The sequence below is a fragment of the Drosophila mauritiana genome, chromosome 3R (genome assembly GCF_004382145.1).
Source record: "Drosophila mauritiana strain mau12 chromosome 3R, ASM438214v1, whole genome shotgun sequence".
NCBI classification, from domain to species: domain Eukaryota; kingdom Metazoa; phylum Arthropoda; class Insecta; order Diptera; family Drosophilidae; genus Drosophila; species Drosophila mauritiana.
In genome coordinates this window covers 23989337-24008568 of record NC_046670.1, presented here as the reverse complement: position 1 = coordinate 24008568, position 19232 = coordinate 23989337, and the positions used below count along the sequence as shown (strand labels likewise).

The 19232-nt window shown below is 42.4% G+C and overlaps 6 protein-coding genes across 6 annotated transcripts; 3 read left to right on the top strand and 3 right to left on the bottom strand.

Annotated features, from left to right (window-relative positions):
- Nucleotides 1-2230: 2230 nt before the first annotated feature.
- LOC117143472 (carbonic anhydrase 2) lies at nt 2231-5536 on the top strand. Its single transcript, XM_033308186.1, has 6 exons — nt 2231-2402; nt 4071-4183; nt 4251-4341; nt 4436-4704; nt 4770-4920; nt 5110-5536. Exons 1-6 carry the CDS (start codon nt 2348-2350, stop codon nt 5364-5366), a joined length of 936 nt encoding a protein of 311 aa, XP_033164077.1. The 5' UTR covers nt 2231-2347; the 3' UTR covers nt 5367-5536.
- Nucleotides 5537-5631: 95 nt separating this feature from the next.
- Nucleotides 5632-7074, bottom strand: LOC117143946. The gene is made up of 5 exons (XM_033308880.1): nt 6996-7074; nt 6791-6883; nt 6575-6731; nt 6097-6230; nt 5632-6033 (listed from the first exon to the last, which is right to left on the bottom strand). The coding sequence occupies exons 1-5, from the start codon at nt 7072-7074 to the stop codon at nt 5681-5683; spliced, it is 816 nt and encodes a 271-aa protein (XP_033164771.1). The 3' UTR covers nt 5632-5680.
- A 1731-nt stretch (nt 7075-8805) lies between these two features.
- LOC117144867 (fibrillin-2) lies at nt 8806-12887 on the top strand. The gene is made up of 4 exons (XM_033310275.1): nt 8806-8933; nt 8993-9159; nt 9622-12716; nt 12770-12887. Exons 1-4 carry the CDS (start codon nt 8832-8834, stop codon nt 12823-12825), a joined length of 3420 nt encoding a protein of 1139 aa, XP_033166166.1. The 5' UTR covers nt 8806-8831; the 3' UTR covers nt 12826-12887.
- Nucleotides 12888-12894: 7 nt separating this feature from the next.
- On the bottom strand, nt 12895-14317 carry LOC117144868 (protein takeout). The gene is made up of 4 exons (XM_033310276.1): nt 13983-14317; nt 13674-13923; nt 13414-13547; nt 12895-13338 (listed from the first exon to the last, which is right to left on the bottom strand). Exons 1-4 carry the CDS (start codon nt 14107-14109, stop codon nt 12980-12982), a joined length of 870 nt encoding a protein of 289 aa, XP_033166167.1. The 5' UTR covers nt 14110-14317; the 3' UTR covers nt 12895-12979.
- Nucleotides 14318-14632: 315 nt separating this feature from the next.
- On the bottom strand, nt 14633-15665 carry LOC117143723 (circadian clock-controlled protein). The gene is made up of 4 exons (XM_033308525.1): nt 15524-15665; nt 15218-15464; nt 15030-15163; nt 14633-14973 (listed from the first exon to the last, which is right to left on the bottom strand). The coding sequence occupies exons 1-4, from the start codon at nt 15606-15608 to the stop codon at nt 14663-14665; spliced, it is 777 nt and encodes a 258-aa protein (XP_033164416.1). The 5' UTR covers nt 15609-15665; the 3' UTR covers nt 14633-14662.
- Nucleotides 15666-17548: 1883 nt separating this feature from the next.
- On the top strand, nt 17549-18973 carry LOC117143445 (extensin-2). The gene is made up of 2 exons (XM_033308153.1): nt 17549-17696; nt 18067-18973. Exons 1-2 carry the CDS (start codon nt 17685-17687, stop codon nt 18760-18762), a joined length of 708 nt encoding a protein of 235 aa, XP_033164044.1. The 5' UTR covers nt 17549-17684; the 3' UTR covers nt 18763-18973.
- Nucleotides 18974-19232: the final 259 nt, after the last annotated feature.

Here is a 19232-nt window from a genome sequence, read left to right as displayed (position 1 = left end):
ATTTCAGCGAAAGATAAAGCAAAACAATTGATAAGGTTGAATTGATTGAGCATTGCGTGGGATGTAAGCCCATGCCTCCACTAATCAATTAGGGCTGATAAGTAATGGGTCTATTTTAAGCCATTCTCGACGGACGACAAGTCGCGATTTTTGGCCAAAAATAAGTCTCCTCCTGTCGCCCCCATTGACATTTCGAGCACTCGGAGGCTTGTGGAATGACGCCAACGCTATATTCGATCACTGATAGAGTATTCCGTGCGGATCCATTCTACCGTCTAGGTGTTTTTAATTGATAAAACTGGTGCGCTTATCTGGGATTCTTAGCACGGTTTGCAGGTGCGCCCGTCTATGCGAAATCTGGGCGAGAGTAGTGGGCTGATTTGTATGCGCCGTATTCGGCGTCTCGTTTAATGTCTTTTTAAGTATTTATATGCAGGGAGTGAGCATGTCTAGTTACCAGATCGCTCGTAAAATCGCCTCAATCGGATTTGATGTTTTTCATTATGGCCAAATAATTGAGTTATTGCGACTCGCCGAGCATCTCAAGTGCGTTGGGAGGCTCCCCGAATTGTGGCTGTAACTACTTTATTACTAATATTAGCTGTTAGATGATTGCTATCTCACAAGATAGACAATAGTTTGCTAAAAGGCTGCTAATTGCCGGCACGTGAGTGCCGCCTCTAAAGAAGCCACCTTTCGCTCTTGACGAACGAACTATTCCACTTTTGTTGATCGATGCGGACAGTTGGCTAAGTGATCGATATGGAGGCGTAATCTAGCAAATATTGATTTATTCTGCTCGGCGTTTGCGTAATCAATAGCATGCTGGATTAAATGGAAATGTCACAAACGCTGGGGAGTTCCTTTTCAGCCAAGCTAAGCTGCTCATGTGATAATCATGCGATTATACCCCGACAAATATTGACACCTTTTGGGCCATAATTCTTCTTCACAATCGTGTCCAAACACTTAAATTAGCAGCGAGAAAACTAATAAGCCGAACGGACCGAATAGAACCGGTAATCGAATTATTTGCAAAACGAGATTAACTGAAGGAAATTCATATAATGTTCAGCTTGAAAAATAATAATTCTTACCAACTATAGTTTACATAACATTGGTAGCTGAAGAGATGGCTAACAAACTTACAGTTAAAATGATCATCCTAGGTTTTTTTTATGTGTTACTTGAAAGATCAACTATTCCCACTATCTGTATTAAAATAAGAAGTAACACCTTTTCCATCACCACTTTCCACCAGTTTTTATGACTGGACTTGACAACTGAAATCCCACTCTAAACCTTGGCATTCAAAGTGTCAGGCCTATGATATCTGGACAATTCAATTGCAAATATCCGACTTTGTGTGACTACTCAATGGCCACCATAAAGATATAAATAGATATCAGACTGCCCTCTATACAATATATACAATATATGCAATTTAAAAACTCCGTCATTCCTACATGTAGATCACGAACTGCCCATACAAGTGTAATATCGACGTTCTGTAACGCATGAAAAAACAACTCAGATCTGGGCATAATAAAACCGAAAACGCTCCAATTCGTAAAGCCGAAACTTGAAAACGTGCGAAAGTCGCTCAATGAATACACCCCCATCCCCATCCCATCCCCATCCCATCGCGATCGATCGGTTGGATTTTTTTGAGGACTCCGCTCGTAATTAGCGACTTTCGGCGTGACGTTGTCGCGACTTTGTTGGCTTAGTAACGCGAAGTGACTATCCGAAAGCAAACAAATAAATCGGGCAAATTGTATGCAAAACAAAATATTATCGTAAATGATCGAGGGCGGCATTAGGTGCGAATTATGACGAGTTTTACCCTTTTGATTTTGGCCAGCATTGATCGACATAATGACGCCCTTCTGGGCTTGGCGGTACGATTGAGTTTCCGTGACGTTAAGCATACGCCGTGTTGGCTGTGCGTTAAGCATACGCAGGGTGGTGCAGCCACCTGTCTGTGTCTGGTGTATGGTAACTCAATTTCGCTAAGTGGGCGACTTAGTGGGGTGGCTTGCACTATGTACCGATCCTCCAGTACCCCCGCCCAATTCCCACCGATCGATCGATCGTCGGCTGTTCGCGCGACTCGTCCACTTTTGCACTGGTGTGTGCGTACGTGTGTGTATCTGTGTGAGCGGTGCACGCGCTTCGGGCGGGGATTTCAGCTTTCGAATTTTCAAGTAGTTCGTTGACTGCCCGCTGAGGAAGTTGTGAAGGTGCTCCGCGAGCGAAACGTCCGCGCAGTCTAGAATCCGTCACCCGATCGGAAGGTGCTATAGCCGCTCGTCAGGAGTTAAGAACTTGGAAGAACGCAACCACCATGAAACTGACCGCTTTCTTCGAGGCTTCGTTTCTGCTAATCTGCTGGTCGCAAGGTAAATGCACATCCATTTCTACGAAGTCCTGTGACTCATCCGCGTTTGTCAGGGTCCAAGCTGTGCAGTAAGATATAGTGAACTGAAACAAAAATAGCCATAAATTGATATCTATTCGTGGGAAGTACTTTTATTCAAGAATGAATGGTTTGTCATACCCCCGGCAGTTGTGCACTGAGAAAAGTGGGGTGCCACTCATAACAATTTTGATTTTCTGATGAAATTAAATTGTTAATAATTTGCGTACTGTTTAAATTCCTTTTCTTCTTATCAATATATCATTATTTAGTAGTAATTAATAATTTTCCTTCGAAACGAGTGTATGACACACTGCTCGTGTCTATTACGAAATGTCAATAGCTGATATTGGTGGGATCTTGGCATTAGCAGTCATAAGTACACACTTCACGGAGCTAATTTTGACCAGTTTAATGGTGTTGAAACCACTCGAAACTGTCAATTAATACACTTTATTGGCCGCCGGCTGATTTAGACGTATTGCCGGACTTGAAGTGGTTGAGTTTTCAGCTTTTGGCCAGGCATTAGCACTTCAAACCCTACTCAAAATGCAATCTGTTATCTGTGGCGAAGCTCTATAAATACTATTTACATGCTAAATAAAAATCTGCTATCTACTCCCTAAGACTTTGAAATATTTATTTATTTTCCTAATTAGTACGGACTTAAAGAATCAATTACAACGAACAAATGCAAATAATAGCTCAAAGTAATATGTTTATAATATATAGAGTGGATGACATAATGCTCAATGGCCATACCTGACAAAATACTCAATTTAACTAATTTATTATCTAAGACTTTGATAGCCGCGACTGAAATAAATAATATAATATACATTACCACAAATAAACAACTAATTAGGCTAATTCATCAAGCGACGAGCAGTGCACACAAAATTGTGCGCTCCATCGACATATCGACCAGTTGTGCAGACAATGGCACAATGGAAAACCATGTCATATGATATGTTAATTCACAGCGAGCTTTTCAAACAGAAATTATCACCAATCACATGCAAATTAGCCGTTAAATAAGTATTTCCTTTCGCCTTGCAAAAGATTCCATGGAATTTGCTGCCAGCTTTCAATCGCGCTGGAAAATAATGAAAACTGTTTGCCCGCCCCATTATCTGGGTATCCAAATCAATATCAATCGCAACGATATCTAATTATTGGCCCGAACGTGCCCTTGGCGTTCGCACTCTTTCCTAGCTTTCCCTGGACGCCTGTTTACCTGTTTACCTACTTAAGTTATTTATTTGCCCACCGCCATTGACTAAAAAAAGAAAGAGACATTAAATATTTGCTATGGAGACCCATTTATTATGCCGTAATTCACAAGTGCTCGTATATGTCAGAGATAGCCACCGGAAAATCGGGAGAAGGTCAACCGAGGGGGTGAATAGCACCCAGGCACCATAGGCACGGGCACGTGATCACTCATCAATCGTGGACTCAAGATCGCAGATTGCGGATGACGTTCAGTCTGCAAATGGGGAAACACTTTAATCAGTTCGCCTGATTCAGGACTAAGTGCGCATTCCAGCGGCTAATTGATTGCATTTATTTGCCTATTATATATATAAATGAGTTTGTTTGTTTGTTTCGTGAAGCAAGTCTGTTAAACACCACATCCCTTCCTTTCCAGCTGTCAGCAGCCATGTCTTTGGCTACTCCGAGCCCAACCAGCGTCGCTGGGCCCGCCATCATGGTCACTGTGCAGGGAAGACCCAATCCCCGATTGCCATCACCACCAGCCGGGTAAGACCAGCCCACCTAAAGCCCAGCCAAGCGGGAACCCAACTAAGCCCATTTTGCCTCCTTTCAGACAATGGCCATTCATATGCCGGCGGTGGACATGATTGGCTATCACAACCTGCTGCCCTACCCACTGAAAATGATCAACAATGGACACACGGGTAAGATTTGAGTTGACAACCACTGAAAATACCTATTTCTGGCCAATTTTCTCAGTGTAGAGAACTAGTGCTAATTAATCTGGTGATTTTGCAGTTTCCATCACCATACCCAAGGTCAATGTGACCGAGGTGGGCGAGGATTTCCTACCCTACATCCGGGGCGCCAAACTGCCCGGTGAGTTCGAGGTGGAGGGCCTCCACTTCCACTGGGGCGACAAGAACAACCGGGGCTCCGAGCACGTTATTAACGACATCCGCTACACCATGGAGATGCACATTGTGCACAGGAACAAGAAGTACGCGACCATTGGCGAGGCTCTTAATCATCCGGATGGTGCCGCCGTCCTGGGTTTCTTCTTCAATGTGAGTGGTTTAGTGGTTGAGCTCGTTGCGAGTGATTTTTAAACCCATTTATGTTCCTAATACAGCTCGACGAGGATGAGGGTGCTGGCCTGGTGACCATTAACCGACATTTGCATCTGATTGCCGATGCCAATCAGGAGGCAACGCTGAACGTCACTTTCTCGCTATCCTCGCTGATTGCTGGCGTGGATGTGGACAAGTTCTACACGTACAAGGGTAAGCTATTCTAGTCTCAAGCAATAAGATATGTTTATTACTATAGTTTTCCATTTGCCATTAGTATTCGGTGAGCGCTTTTATCTATAAGCTATAAGCTATCACTGATTAACTGACATTGAATCGATGTCTACAAGCGATGTTTATCTTTGATGTCACTCAACTAAGTATTATGTGTTGACTCTACAGGTTCCCTGACCACGCCGCCCTGTTCGGAGGCCGTCACCTGGATACTGTTCCCCGATCCCATCCCGATTTCGCCCAAGCAGATCTCCCGATTCCGTCAGCTGTCGGACACGCAGGATGGTGCGTTGGTGGACAACTTCAGGACCCTGCAGCCGGTGGGCAATCGCAGGATCTTCGCGCGCACGGGACACGTGCGCCACACCTCGATTGCCACATTGAAGCACGAGGGCGAATATCTCAAGTACGACTGGTTCTACTGATCTATCGACTCGAACTGGCAGCCGGATGTGGAGCACTGTGCCATCCCATATTAGGATACCTCTAAACTAAGCATTTAATAAGTTACACTAACATTTAGTCTAGGCACTCGCAGAGAATAAAAGCAACAAAATCAAAAAAATAAACTCATCAAAAGACAGCAATGAACAAATATAACTGAAATCAATGAAAAATGTTTTGAGAACTATCAAATTGTTTTGATTGCCTTGGAATATTTAAATTTAACTTAGAGTAGGGTCTTCATAGAGAAGATACAGTTTGAAGGAAGTTTGATTTTATTTCAATAGAACACCTTTCAAGTGATCATGTGTGACTTGCGACCATACAAGGTTAAGGAGGTGGGTATGTCCTCCACAAAGAAGCTGGCCGGAAATAGGGCAAATGTCTTGTGGAGAAGATCCAGTAGCGTTCTTTCCACGGTTTCAACCACCAGTGGACGCAGTGCCTCGAAGACATCCTTCCAATTGTCGTTGAAGAACTGATTGGTGCTATCTTCCACCTCCTTGCTGTGCCCGTTGAAGAGGTTATCCATTCTGGTCCGCACTTTGCCGACCTCCAGATTTACCTTCACGGATGTCACGTTGTAGAATGTGTAGCCGCCCTTCTCGTAGAGGCGTGTCTTGGTGCTCATCAGTATGTCCAAATCATCTGTCAGTGGCAAAAAATCCGGTTATCAATTTAGTAACAATTAGCATTAGCAACTACCTATACCTATTTCCATGACTATTTTTCCATTTCCCTGCAGAGGCACCAGCAAAATGCGACCGACCATTTTGTAGTGACCATCTATTCGCATTTGTGGCAGGTAGATCTTAGTTAGCCAACTGAAATCCTTCTTGCTGACTCTGGTGATAAAATTAAGATACAAATGCTTTACACCTATTTATAAATTTTTCATTATTCATAGATGCAAAACACGAAAGCTGGCACATTTATTGAGACTCACAATACCACGTGCGCAAAACTAATTGATAGATCAATGTGAAATAATATTAAATGGTATAAATAGCGCTTTGCTATTAAATTGGTATAACAGGTATAGAAACGTACATAAGTGCATTATCAAATCCGACAAACTTATGTCTGGGAGTTTCCCAACGGAGATGTTTGCCTATAGAGGAGCTCAACGACCTCAATGGAGCAACTTTTGATCGCTCTTGACGGCTGTTTGGAATCGATAGCTACTCACTTGCTCTCCTTGATCAGCATTTTTCCAAAGCCCCTGATCAGCATATCCGTAAGATTGGCGGAAAGGTTGGCCACGTCGCTGTTATCCTGCTTGAACACCAACTGTTCCTGCCTCATGGGATCGATGGGTCCAAAGGATTCCTTTATTTCGGGCACGCCTAAAGGATAACAAAGGAGGTCAGTCGCACAAGTCGTGGTTAACATACTGACATCTCACCTATGACGAGCTGGTTCATAAATGCCTGTATGGAGCGGGTTGAGCACTTGGTGAACTCCGGTTCATAAATCTTGCAGGACTCAATATAGGAGGCTGCAAAGAATGCATATTATACACAGCATTGTGTTCACTCTTAATAGCACTTTATAATTGCTTAGTTTTTTTTCCATATCCTCATAATTTTAAAGTCCTTTTGTGGACTCACGTTTTTCCGTGTAGAACGCAACGCACTGGACTCCTTGGAGGCCGGCATGGAGCAGCATTAGTAATCCAATTAGGAGCATGGTGGAAAGCTTGCGTCACTGTCACTGCCGGAATCGCAGTCACAACCAGCGGAGATCCTTAATCGAGTTTACTACGCACGAGCTGCGAATGAGATACAACTCGTAGTAGCGCTAGTTTTTATCTGAACGATATATATAGCCGATGCTGATGACTGACTGGAGACTCTGGGTAATACCAGAATCGAGCCATTTTCATTCGCTCGCAGTGCAAAATGAAATTTATTCCATATTTATTGCACGAGAGTACGGGACAATCACATAATGAAAAATTATCAATAGGTTTATTTCAAGTAAGTATATAACAACTTTATTTCGAATTTATATTAGCGCTAATTTAACTTAATAGTAGATAGAGATGCGTTTAAACATGATTTGTCAGATCGATAAAAATAAATAAATACATAAATATTCTTTATGACCAGCATTTCTCGCTGTGTAGCTACTGCCATCGCTGTTGTTATGCGACTCTGAAACTGTAGCGACTTTACCTTGCAACCGAACCGGTAAGCTAACTTAATGTCTATCTGGAAAATACGCTGACACGAACAAAACACTGTTTGTATCTCTGTATTCGACTCTGTTTGGATCTGGGAGAACTTAATTGCTTCAACTGAGGTGCAATAAAGTGTTTAGATGCCATAATAAAAACATTAAATGGAGCATCTTTCAAATTGAACACATTGTGTTATTTATCTAATAACTGCAATAAGTCTAAATACATGGATCAAACTTCAAAAATCGCTTGAATGATGTCATATTTTTGAGATTGCTCTGGGTATCCCTATCCATTGAGTGGGATAAAGTCACAAAAAATGTGAGAGGGATTGTCCCGGAATTTATTTACAAAGATTTTCCTGACTCTCATCTAACTATAAATGTTAGTCCTACATAATTGAATTATGTCATGGTCAAGTATTATACTATAGTATTATCGATTTATTATATTTTACATTTGCGAGCATTTACAATACATTACTATAATTGTAATAACCTCTATAAAGAGCCAATCACCCTTTAAACCCTAAACAAGGGTATCATTAATTTGATAAGAAGTTCGTAACTTAAATATATATTTTTTATCAGAATCACCGACTGTTTTAAATGATTCTCTGAGCTTAAAAAATGCATCAGATGTGTTCGAATATTATATTAGATATAGGTTATTATTTATAGATCTTCTGCAAGAGTATATAAACTTCTGCTGATCGTTGTATACTTTTATTCTCGTATTTCATTACAATTTCTTATGCTCTCATATTTCGTTCTTATACACAATCCTAGTTTGATTACACTGCACTAACATAGTAAAATAGAGATATGTATACCCCATCTTTGGTCGACCCGACTGATACATACCCTATATTCTGCTAAATAGTGTTAAAACGCGTGTAGTGCCAATGTTGACATTGATTATGGCAAAAAGTGACAAGCAAGAAAAATTGAAAAAAATATGATAAATATTTGGAGTAATGACTTCTGTAACAACAAATGAAAGACCTTCAAATTTTCCTTTGTTTATTGCTCTTTGGGCGAGACCTCTCTTACTCTTCTTATAAAGGAAAATAGAATTGCGATAAGCAATTGAGCTCCACTAAACGCTTGGTAAAAATCTCCATGGGCTTTGCTTGAATTGAGTTCTCAGATAAGTCCCCTCAGTGGTTTTGTTTCAAGCAAAAGCATTTGCAAAAATATTTAGCACAAGCGTCTTTAGTAATATTTTGAAAGGCATAGGCGTCGGTTGAATACTTAAAGACACCATGCGGATTTGTAGAATAACAATATATTCCCTGCTCCTCGGACTCGGTGCGGCTCAGATCTGTAATATTATTGTTACTAGGAAAAATAAAGGAACTGCTGTGGTAGGCGGTCCATCAAAAATAATAATGCAATTCATTCTTTAACTCATTTCCGTGCTTAGAACGTTCAAACGAAGGATTGCTGCAAGGGTTACAAAAAAGTAAGGAGCTCCCCACTCAGATGTCTTGCACAATGCAAAGTGAATTGCGTAAGTGGCTTTTGCACGAAACCAAATGTCTGCACCTGCCGGAAAGGATATGTCAACCTAAATAACGATCCATCTAACCGGTAGGTAATACGATCTAAAAGAATAAAAATCCAAGAATGACATTATTCTAATTTATTTGGTATAACCATTATTTAATCAGGACATTTTGTATTACTTAATGTATCGGAATGTAGCGTTTTCTAGCGTTTGAAGTTCAAGTTGCCTGAAACTAAAAATTAAAGTGTCTAAAGAGGTTCTCGGCATATATAAACGCCAAGCTGTAGGATTGTATTCCCAACGAAAGCTTCATGCATTTCATTAAATTTATTATTGTGTTCAAATAAACTGCATGATAATGGCTATGTAAAATACAAATATAATCCCATAAACGGAAGGAAATGAATGTTGATTAGGAGGTCATAAACGGCTTTGAAATTGTAAAATTCACATACGAGATAATAAATGCCAAAATGAAAACTTTTAAGTTGGTCACAAAAGCATCGAATTGATATATGAAATTTCTATTTTTTTCATTCGTGCAGATGTGTGCCCTACTGCAAGGGCTGCAGTCGAGGAACCTGCCAATCTCCTGGCCGCTGTATCTGTTCCGCGCGCCATCTGCTGGACAAAAAGACAAACAACTGCATACCCCAATGTGCCAGTGGTTGTCCCAATGGGACTTGTATAACACCCAACCAATGTAGTTGCAATAAAGGATACCAGCTGAATGCAACCACTCAGGTGTGTCTGCCAACATGCAAGGATAACTGCAAGGCAGCCAATGGCTTCTGTGCGGCTCCGAATCGCTGCGAGTGCAATCCAGGTTTCATTCCCAAGCCAAAGTCCAAATCGTTTGAGTGTCAGCCGAAATGCAAAAATGGCTGTAGCAACGGAGTTTGCCGGGCTCCCGACAAATGCGAGTGCAACAAATTCTACAAAAAGGACATCGATGGGAACTGCGCTCCAGTCTGCGAAGACGGATGCGTGAATGGAAACTGCACTGCCCCGGACGTCTGTCAATGTCTGCCGGGATATACGAAAATAGGGCACAATGTCTGCTTGGCCGTTTGTCCCGATGGTTGCCAGAACGGAGTCTGCGTGGCGCCCAACGAGTGCTCCTGCAATGCCGGATACACGAAGCTGGAAGGTGTCTGCACTCCTGTTTGCACGGATGGATGCGTGAACGGATTCTGTGCTTCTCCAGAAAAGTGTTCCTGCAATGATGGATACGAAATGGACAGTGAAAACGGATGTTCTCCAATTTGCCCAGGTGGATGCAAGAACGGTTTCTGTGTTGCCCCAGGAAAGTGTTCCTGTTATGAAGGATACAGCATGGAAACAGAAAACAGTTGTAAACCAATTTGCTCAGAAGGATGTGAGAACGGATTCTGTGATGCCCCAGAAAAGTGTTCCTGCCATGATGGATATGAAATGGACGGTGAAAACAGATGTTCTCCAGTTTGCTCAGGTGGATGCAAGAACGGATTCTGTGTTGCCCCAGGAAAGTGTTCCTGTTATGAAGGATACAGCATGGAAACAGAAAACAGTTGTACACCAATTTGCTCCAGAGGATGTGAGAACGGATTCTGTGATGCTCCAGAAGAGTGTTCCTGCAATGACGGATATGAAATGGACAGTGAGAACAGATGTTCTCCAGTTTGCTCAGGTGGATGCAAGAACGGATTCTGTGTTGCCCCAGGAAAGTGTTCCTGTTATGAAGGATACAGCATGGAAACAGAAAACAGTTGTACACCAATTTGCTCCAGAGGATGTGAGAACGGATTCTGTGATGCTCCAGAAAAGTGCTCCTGCTATGATGGATATGCAATGGACGGTGAAAACATATGTTCTCCAATTTGCCCAGGTGGATGCAAGAACGGATTCTGTGTTGCCCCAGGAAAGTGTTCCTGTTATGAAGGATACAGCATGGAAACAGATAACAGTTGTAAACCAATTTGCTCAGAAGGATGTGAGAATGGATTCTGTGATGCCCCAGAAAAGTGTTCCTGCTATGATGGATATGAAATGGACGGTGAAAACAGATGTTCTCCAGTTTGCCCAGGTGGATGCAAGAACGGTTTCTGTGTTGCCCCAGGAAAGTGTTCCTGTTATGAAGGATACAGCATGGAAACAGAAAACAGTTGTAAACCAATTTGCTCAGAAGGATGTGAGAACGGATTCTGTGATGCCCCAGAAAAGTGTTCCTGCCATGATGGATATGAAATGGACGGTGAAAACAGATGTTCTCCAGTTTGCTCAGGTGGATGCAAGAACGGATTCTGTGTTGCCCCAGGAAAGTGTTCCTGTTATGAAGGATACAGCATGGAAACAGAAAACAGTTGTAAACCAATTTGCTCAGAAGGATGTGAGAACGGATTCTGTGCTTCTCCAGAAAAGTGCTCCTGCTATGATGGATATGAAATGGACAGTGAAAACAGATGTTCTCCAGTTTGCTCAGGTGGATGCAAGAACGGATTCTGTGTTGCCCCAGGAAAGTGTTCCTGTGATCAAGGATATAGCATGGAAACAGAAAACAGTTGTACACCAATCTGCTCCAGAGGATGTGAGAACGGATTCTGTGATGCCCCAGAAAAGTGTTCCTGCTATGATGGATATGAAATGGACGGTGAAAACAGATGTTCTCCAGTTTGCTCAGGTGGATGCAAGAACGGATTCTGTGTTGCCCCAGGAAAGTGTTCCTGTGATGAAGGATACAGCATGGAAACAGAAAACAGTTGTACACCAATCTGCTCCAGAGGATGCGAGAACGGATTCTGTGATGCCCCAGAAAAGTGTTCCTGCAATGATGGATATGAAATGGACGGTGAAAACAGATGTTCTCCAATTTGCCCAGGTGGATGCAAGAACGGATTCTGTGTTGCCCCAGGAAAGTGTTCCTGTGATGAAGGATACAGCATGGAAACAGAAAACAGATGTACACCAATCTGCTCCAGAGGATGCGAGAACGGATTCTGTGATGCCCCAGAAAAGTGTTCCTGCAATGATGGATATGAAATGGACGGTGAAAACAGATGTTCTCCAATTTGCCCAGGTGGATGCAAGAACGGTTTCTGTGTTGCCCCAGGAAAGTGTTCCTGCAATGAAGGATACAGCAATGAAACGGAAATCAGTTGTGCACCTTTTTGTAAGGACGGATGTGTCAACGGGCTTTGTGTTTCTCCAGATGTTTGCAAGTGCGATGACGGATATATTTTTGTTGAAGAAAGTAAAAGTTGCCAGCTTGAGAGGAAGCTACATGGGCATTCAGATTGTGATCAGAACTGCCGAAATGGAACCTGCGTCGAAGGAACATGTACTTGCAGTGAAGAATATAAGCTGCACAGGAATGAGGACGACAACAATTTGATCTGTCTTCCGATTTGCGAGCCCGAGTGCCTCAATGGATTCTGCGAATTTCCGGGGTCTTGTGTCTGCTGGGATGGTGAGAGTCCGATAGATGGATACTCATGCCAATCTATGGATTCAATTGGGTCCCTTACACGCCAGGAAAAGAATTTAAGACACTTGAAGTGGGTATTTATAACGATTGGTGCAATGGCCTTCATCTTGGCTATAATAGTCGCCATGCTGATGACCTATATATTTAAGAAACGCTCGTATCACGTGGACAAGAATGGTAAGCTATGATTCAAACAGCTTTTGAATAAATTAATTATTTCTCATTTTCAGAGAGGGAGTTCGGTGTATATTTCTCTCCCAAAAGGGTTGATATCATTCGAGCCTGAGCTTCAACGGCAAGACAGCAATATTCTCATTATATAATAAAGCTTACTGATAAAATGAAAAAGGATATTCGTTTATGATTTTTATTACACATGTTGAAAGAATTTATGGGATGGGATGGCGTACTACAAGTTAACAATAATAGATATCACTCAACTATTCTTTTCTACCAAGTATCTCCTTTGGACCATAAAGTTGCTGGGGCGTTGGTATGTCCTCAACGAAAAAGTTGGCTGGTATTAAATGGAAAACCGTAGACATTACGTCATACAGGATATTTTCCACCGTCTCAACGATGAGTGGCTTCAGGGCCTCGTAGAAATCGCGCCAGTTTTCATTGAAAAACTCATTCGTACTGCGCTCCACCTCCTTGCTGCGTCCATTGAATAGATTGTCCAGATAAGTGCGCACTTTGGTCAGATTCAATTGAACCTGCACAGAGGTCACGTTATCGAAGGTGAAGCCACCCTTTTCATATAGACGTATTTTTGTTAGTAGCAAAATGTCCAGATCATCTGCGAAATTTTAAACGTGTTAGCTGCCCATTTGCTTCCACACCCGTATTTAAGTAACGAAAGAAATCTAATTACCAATCTCAATAAATATTTTTCCAGAGCCACTCAGCGGAATAAGGAGTATTCGCCCGGCCATTTCATACCTTCCATCCAATCTCATTTTCGGGAGATATATTTTGGTCTGCCAGTTGAAATCTTTCTTGCTGACACTGGTGGTCGAAAAAAGATATTTGGTTAGGGTTTAAATCTATTAAGTTATTTGTTTCGTGAAGTTGCAGAGCTTTATTAACTCGAACAGCAGCAGTATATATGAATTTCATTTTCTTCGTACTTACCGACTCTCCTTGACCTTTGTGTTGGCGAAACCCTTGACCACCAGGTCAGTCAGATTGGCTCTGATGGTGGCCACCTCGTTGTTATCCTGCTTGAAGACTATATCCCTTACTCTCATGGGATCAAAGGGACCGAACCGCTCGAGCACCTCTGGTATTCCAATGTTCAACTGATCGAGAAGCTTCTGAATGCTATTCGTAGAGCACTTGGTGAAGCCCGGTTCGTAGATCCGACAAGATGGCAGAAAGGCAGCTGTGCGATTCGATTGGCTAACATTGAAAGGAACTGCGACTCTAAGGACATCCACTTACGCTTTTCGGAATAGTAGGCAACGGCTGAAACCATCGACCTATCCATGGCGATTTCATTCAGGCACGAAATGGCCAATAATCCACTCCAAATGCCGAGCAAAGTGCGGCCGTAGCGCGTGCTGCTCATGGTGCCGTACTAGCAAGTGTTTATTAATTAAGTAGTTAAGTATCTAAGTAGCTCAGCGAATACTATATGTAGATTTTTTATCTGCGGCCTAGGCAGCCGCTGCTCAGTCACATCAAACAGTGTCACGCTTTGAAACCGACTAGCCGGCTACTTGCTGTGATCCGGCGTTTTATTCTCAACAGCCAAGATCCGAGATTCGGGTTCTCATATATGGTAACGACTTACAGCAACCTAACGATGCCGGGGCCAAGAGCAAATCATGTTGCTTAATATAATATAATTTTAATTCACCTATTTCCTGACTTAATAGCGAGTATACCATACAGTGAGAAAAGTATCTAGAGATGATAATATAATAGAAATACTTTAAATGCAAAGATATGAAAATAATTTGTAATATAATTCTAATACAGTGTCACCAAAAAACAATCAAGCATACATATTTTATAAGCTCAAACACATGTTTACTACCTATTTAATACTTAACGACAGAGCAAAAGAACCCATTAAAATAGCATAGAAGTAACCAACCGATTATATGCTAGTTTAGCATTTAGTGAAAGTCTTTAATCAAATAGGTAGCTGGTACATAGACAAAGGTCTTCTTGAACCGATCCAGGAGCACTCCGCTAACTGTTTGCTCCACCGCGGGACGCAGTACTTCATAGAAATCGCGCCAGTTTTCGTTGAACAAAGTGTGCGCAGCGTCCTCCAGATCTTTGTTGCCGCCAAAGAGATTTTCCAGCTTGATGCGGAATTGCTTGATCTCGCGGAAATTTACCTTTACACTTTGCACATCAGCGAAATAACCATCTGAGGTGGCCAGCGGTTTGACAGCCAATTCCAAAAATATCAGAGCATTTTCTGAGTAAAAGCGGCTTTAAGATAGTAATTCGCATAAATTGTAGATTGTATCTTACCAGCTTCGAAGTATCCCTTGCCATGACCATTGAGATTCAGCGCTACCACGTGTCCTTTGACCTTGTAATCGAAATTGAAACGCAGCTTGGGCACGGAGATCAAAGTCTTGGCTATATAGTGATTGGGATCCCAGCTGAGAATTTTTTATGGTCAAACTTGATTTCGTCAGAATATTTGAATAGCTTACCTGGATTCCATGACTAATGCTTGACCAGCACCTGCTACATAGACTTCCTTCAGATCGGCATTGATAGCTATAGACCTGCTGGCATCCTGCGTAAATTTCACCCTCTTGATGTAGAGAGGATCAAAGGATCCCACGGCATTGTAGCCGGGAATTCCATCCTTCCACTGATGGAAGAAACTCTGGAAATTTTTGGTCAGGCAGACATTCAAGTTGGGATCCCCCACGACGCAGGGGATTAGGAAGTCGGCTGTAAGTAATCATTTAAGAATATTATTAACTTAATATGTTGTAATGAATGTTCATTACGTTTCTCTGCCAGATATCTAGCTCCATCAACTGCTGAAAGAAGTACGGCTACAATGCTCAGGAACTTGGCAACTTTGATGATCATCTTGATGATTTGATTCCAAAATGTGATGACTAGAACCGTTTTCTTTGAATGCTCTGATTGAAATGACGATTCTGTCTGGCCTCCGGTAATTTTATTCGAAATGAACCGCTCGAATGTATAACTTTTAAAATCATTTCTTTGTTTTGCCGTTTTATATATATTTAGTTTATTTATTCCTCTGTTTTCTCTGTTTTCGGTACAATTAGTAAGTAAACGAGTTTGGCCGCATTAGACTTGTTGTGGTCGTACAGGGTGCCTAAATCATTCGAGTCATTTGTTGCGATACCCTAGCTCGTAAATGCATTAATTTTTATAATATTACTTAGCCTTTGCCTCGCCGGCGACTCCACTTCCAGTTGTAAGATTCAGCAGTTCTAAAATACTGTCATAATACGTATTTCTATATACTTAGCCATATATTCTAGGCGGTAATTATCTCACTTTCGCTGGAGCCGAACTGGTTCTACAAGATCATTAAGATGTGACGACTGTAATGCTGACGGATTTATGTGGTTTAGTAGATCTCTCTTAAGCAAATATATTCCAATTAATTATAGATGACAATTCTAGCAAACTACCTTTGCATAGATGCATACTCAAGTGAGGAAAAGAAGCCAAGCGAATGTATTTATCTGCATGCAACCATGACCAAGGTCTGCGGTTCTTGGGTTAACGAACTTGTGGTTTTCACATAAGTACCTACACAGAAAACAACGAATTATGAATTATGTATCATGGGAATATGCTTATTTTGAATACGCATGCATTTTAATTCTTTGCCGCAGTGAGACCTGAAAATCTGTGAATCTGTAAGGGGACTGGCAGAATTTATTTCATGAATTGCTTTGATGAACGGATGGACGCAAATCCCCCGAAGTAAATGGAATAAATTCAGTATTATAATGTAGGTTGACAACTGTGTTTGTTTTGTATGTGGTTTGGGGACTTTGGCTATTTATTTTATATCAATTGGATCCTACGTAACTGGTTGTTTGTGAAATAAATTCTATAAATTGATTTAAATTCTAGAAATATCCAGAGATCTAGCCAAATCATCACATTTGTTTGCTGCCTATCTATGACGTAATTTCAGCAACCAGTTTTCTTAGCCAAAGCATTGACTAGGTCAGTATACCAGCATATAAGTTTTTGTGTTGCTTTCTTTTGCCAGCATCAAGTGTGAGTTTTGAGAGGCTAAGAGAAATGGCTAAATCCGCTGTCAAATTGCATGTTGTGGTTGCAGATTGCTATTGGCCAGTGCACTTCACTGGGAGCAAGGTGTTTGGCCAGGTATTTGCAATCGATTAGCAGGTGGGGGGGAATTGACTTGCATAATTGGAATGCTTAGCAAGTGCAACACTTCCGCACCTCGCAGTACTGGCATTTTATTCTTTTCTGGATTGTGGATTTCAGTGATGCCAAAGGTACTTTTTTAATGTCGTCTATAAATTGAGTGTACCCATATGAGTAGGATATGGAACAAGTGCCAAGTGTACCTAGTTCGCATCACTGTTGCTGCTCAGATCTCATTGCGTATGCGTGAGTGTTGCGGTCTGGAAGCATAAATTGCTGGCCAAGAATTCGAGTAGACGACGTTAACAACCTGATTGGAAATTGCTGCGCGTCGGCCCGCTGCTGGTAAGTGAATTACCTGTAGAGGTGAGTGAGTGGGCATACCGCTCGTGTACTTACGTCCAGCTGGCCGCCGACCGCTTTCGATTTCTATGCTGCATTCCAAGCCAAGTCGAATCGGTTCTCGGATCGGATCGGGAGCTCGGGCCTCGGTTAACGTATTCGTTTTCGTTTTCTGATCGCAGCTGATCGCCAGATCCAGAGACTTCGGCTTGGAGCTTTAGTTTCTGCCATGGTTTTTTCCCCTCTTGGCCCGCTTTTGCGAAATGTTGACTGCGGTATAAAAAGCGTTGCACGCCCTGATTTTCTTTTGAGTTTGTCGTTTCGATTCGCAGAGTCTCGAGTGCAAGTGCAGAGCACATTTTCCATTTTCGCAGTGCATTACTACTTTGGGAGATTGGTGAAAACGGTTCGACATTGACAATTGGTTCTAAGCTTGGCAACATGTTGAAATTGGTAAGATGCAGCCAGGTGGTTTATAGTGTTACATCCCCAAAAGCTCGATATTCATATCGGTATGCAAAAAAGTGTTTTCAGAATTTGCGCAGTGAATTTTTAGAATGCAATTTAGCCAACCGGTTTGTTCAGATCAGTGTCTATGATAAAGAGTAACTTAATTGCTGGTTTATTACTCAGCCATGTCCTTGAGTGAATGTTGGTGCACTGATAATCAGAGCAGCTAATTAAGGTATTTAGCCCAAAGTAAGGCAATAAAAGTTCATGTGTAATTGCTGTCTTTACAGATGGGTGTGACCGAAATGGTGATTTAATGATACAAACGATTTGAGTCACTCTTTCACTAAACTCTTTGTTTTTCAATTTGCAGACCTTGAGCTTGGGGCTTCTGCTTCTGGCGGCCCACGGTGCGTATGCGCAACACCAGGATTACACCACACCGGTGCCCATTCTCAAGCAGATCGACAAGCACAACGACGACGGATCCTACACATATGGATACGAAGCGGCCGATAAGAGCTTCAAGATCGAAACCAAGTACGCAAATGGTGAGGTCTACGGAAAGTACGGCTATGTGGATGACCAGGGAAAAGTGCGGGAAATAGAGTATGGAGCCAGTAAGCGTGGCTTTGAGCCCGCTGGCAGCCACATCAATGTGCCACCACCAACGCTGACCAACAGCAATCCCTATCCATTGGGACCCAACGAACTGGACGATGGCCAGTATCGCGAGGACCCCTCGGTGTACTACAAGGACCAGAAGTTCAATCGCCCCCTTTCACCGGCCAGTAAATTCAGCCTAAACGATTTCGGCCGCGGCCAGCAGCAGGCGTACGCCCCGCCCCCTCGGCAGCCCGCCCCCCAAACGCCGTACTACAATCCCACACCCCAGTACTACAATCCCCCGGCTCCGCAGCCCCGTTACTACCAGCCACCGGCCCAGAACTACTATAATCCCCAGCAGCAACAGCCATACAGAGGGTTGCCGGAGCAACATCATCCCTCCCTGCGAAACCTCAACCTCTACACCGGTTCCTATAGCATCGACTATACGGGCCGGAAGTAGAAAGGATGTCCTTTGGATGGGGGGATCACCTCTGAGTTGGGCCAGAGAGTCAGGGACTGAAGTGTCCGAGGACAATGTCAACTTGTTACTGCCAAATAAATCAGTCACTCCGCACAACCCACACATGTATCTATTACTGTACCTGTTTATATATGTTCTTGAATGTGTGTAATAAATCGAGTTTCGAGACCTGAAGCGTTAACAGAGAAAACGAAGTTGTTATGAAATCATTAAATGTTTTTGGTAATTGCTATGAAAATCAAAGGCAATTAGGGTGTTAAATACAGCTAGCAAACATTCAATCAATTTACGCTACCTTTTTCGCTGTCACTTACCGCCAAGTAATTGTTCTCAGTGCTGAGAAGTATTTGAAATATCTGCTTTGGCATTCAATTTAGCCAACTAGCAGGTTCCGCTTCAATTAAGCCGCCCCACAGCAGAAATCGTAGCAAAATTCAGCCGATTGAAAT

Coding starts and splice junctions, on each gene's coding strand:
- LOC117143472 (XM_033308186.1), top strand. CDS start 2,348: ATGAAACTGACCGCTTTCTTCGAGGCTTCGTTTCTGCTAATCTGCTGG. Junction 2,403..4,070: donor GCTAATCTGCTGGTCGCAAG/GTAAATGCACAT, acceptor CTTCCTTTCCAG/CTGTCAGCAGCCATGTCTTT. Junction 4,342..4,435: donor GATCAACAATGGACACACGG/GTAAGATTTGAG, acceptor GTGATTTTGCAG/TTTCCATCACCATACCCAAG.
- LOC117143946 (XM_033308880.1), bottom strand. CDS start 7,074: ATGCTCCTAATTGGATTACTAATGCTGCTCCATGCCGGCCTCCAAGGA. Junction 6,884..6,995: donor TGCGTTCTACACGGAAAAAC/GTGAGTCCACAA, acceptor CATTCTTTGCAG/CCTCCTATATTGAGTCCTGC. Junction 6,034..6,096: donor AAAAATAGTCATGGAAATAG/GTATAGGTAGTT, acceptor TGCCACTGACAG/ATGATTTGGACATACTGATG.
- LOC117144867 (XM_033310275.1), top strand. CDS start 8,832: ATGCGGATTTGTAGAATAACAATATATTCCCTGCTCCTCGGACTCGGT. Junction 9,160..9,621: donor AATAACGATCCATCTAACCG/GTAGGTAATACG, acceptor TCATTCGTGCAG/ATGTGTGCCCTACTGCAAGG. Junction 12,717..12,769: donor GTATCACGTGGACAAGAATG/GTAAGCTATGAT, acceptor TCTCATTTTCAG/AGAGGGAGTTCGGTGTATAT.
- LOC117144868 (XM_033310276.1), bottom strand. CDS start 14,109: ATGAGCAGCACGCGCTACGGCCGCACTTTGCTCGGCATTTGGAGTGGA. Junction 13,548..13,673: donor ACAAAGGTCAAGGAGAGTCG/GTAAGTACGAAG, acceptor TTCGACCACCAG/TGTCAGCAAGAAAGATTTCA. Junction 13,339..13,413: donor AAAAATATTTATTGAGATTG/GTAATTAGATTT, acceptor AAAATTTCGCAG/ATGATCTGGACATTTTGCTA.
- LOC117143723 (XM_033308525.1), bottom strand. CDS start 15,608: ATGATCATCAAAGTTGCCAAGTTCCTGAGCATTGTAGCCGTACTTCTT. Junction 15,164..15,217: donor GCATTAGTCATGGAATCCAG/GTAAGCTATTCA, acceptor AAAAATTCTCAG/CTGGGATCCCAATCACTATA. Junction 14,974..15,029: donor CAAGGGATACTTCGAAGCTG/GTAAGATACAAT, acceptor GCTTTTACTCAG/AAAATGCTCTGATATTTTTG.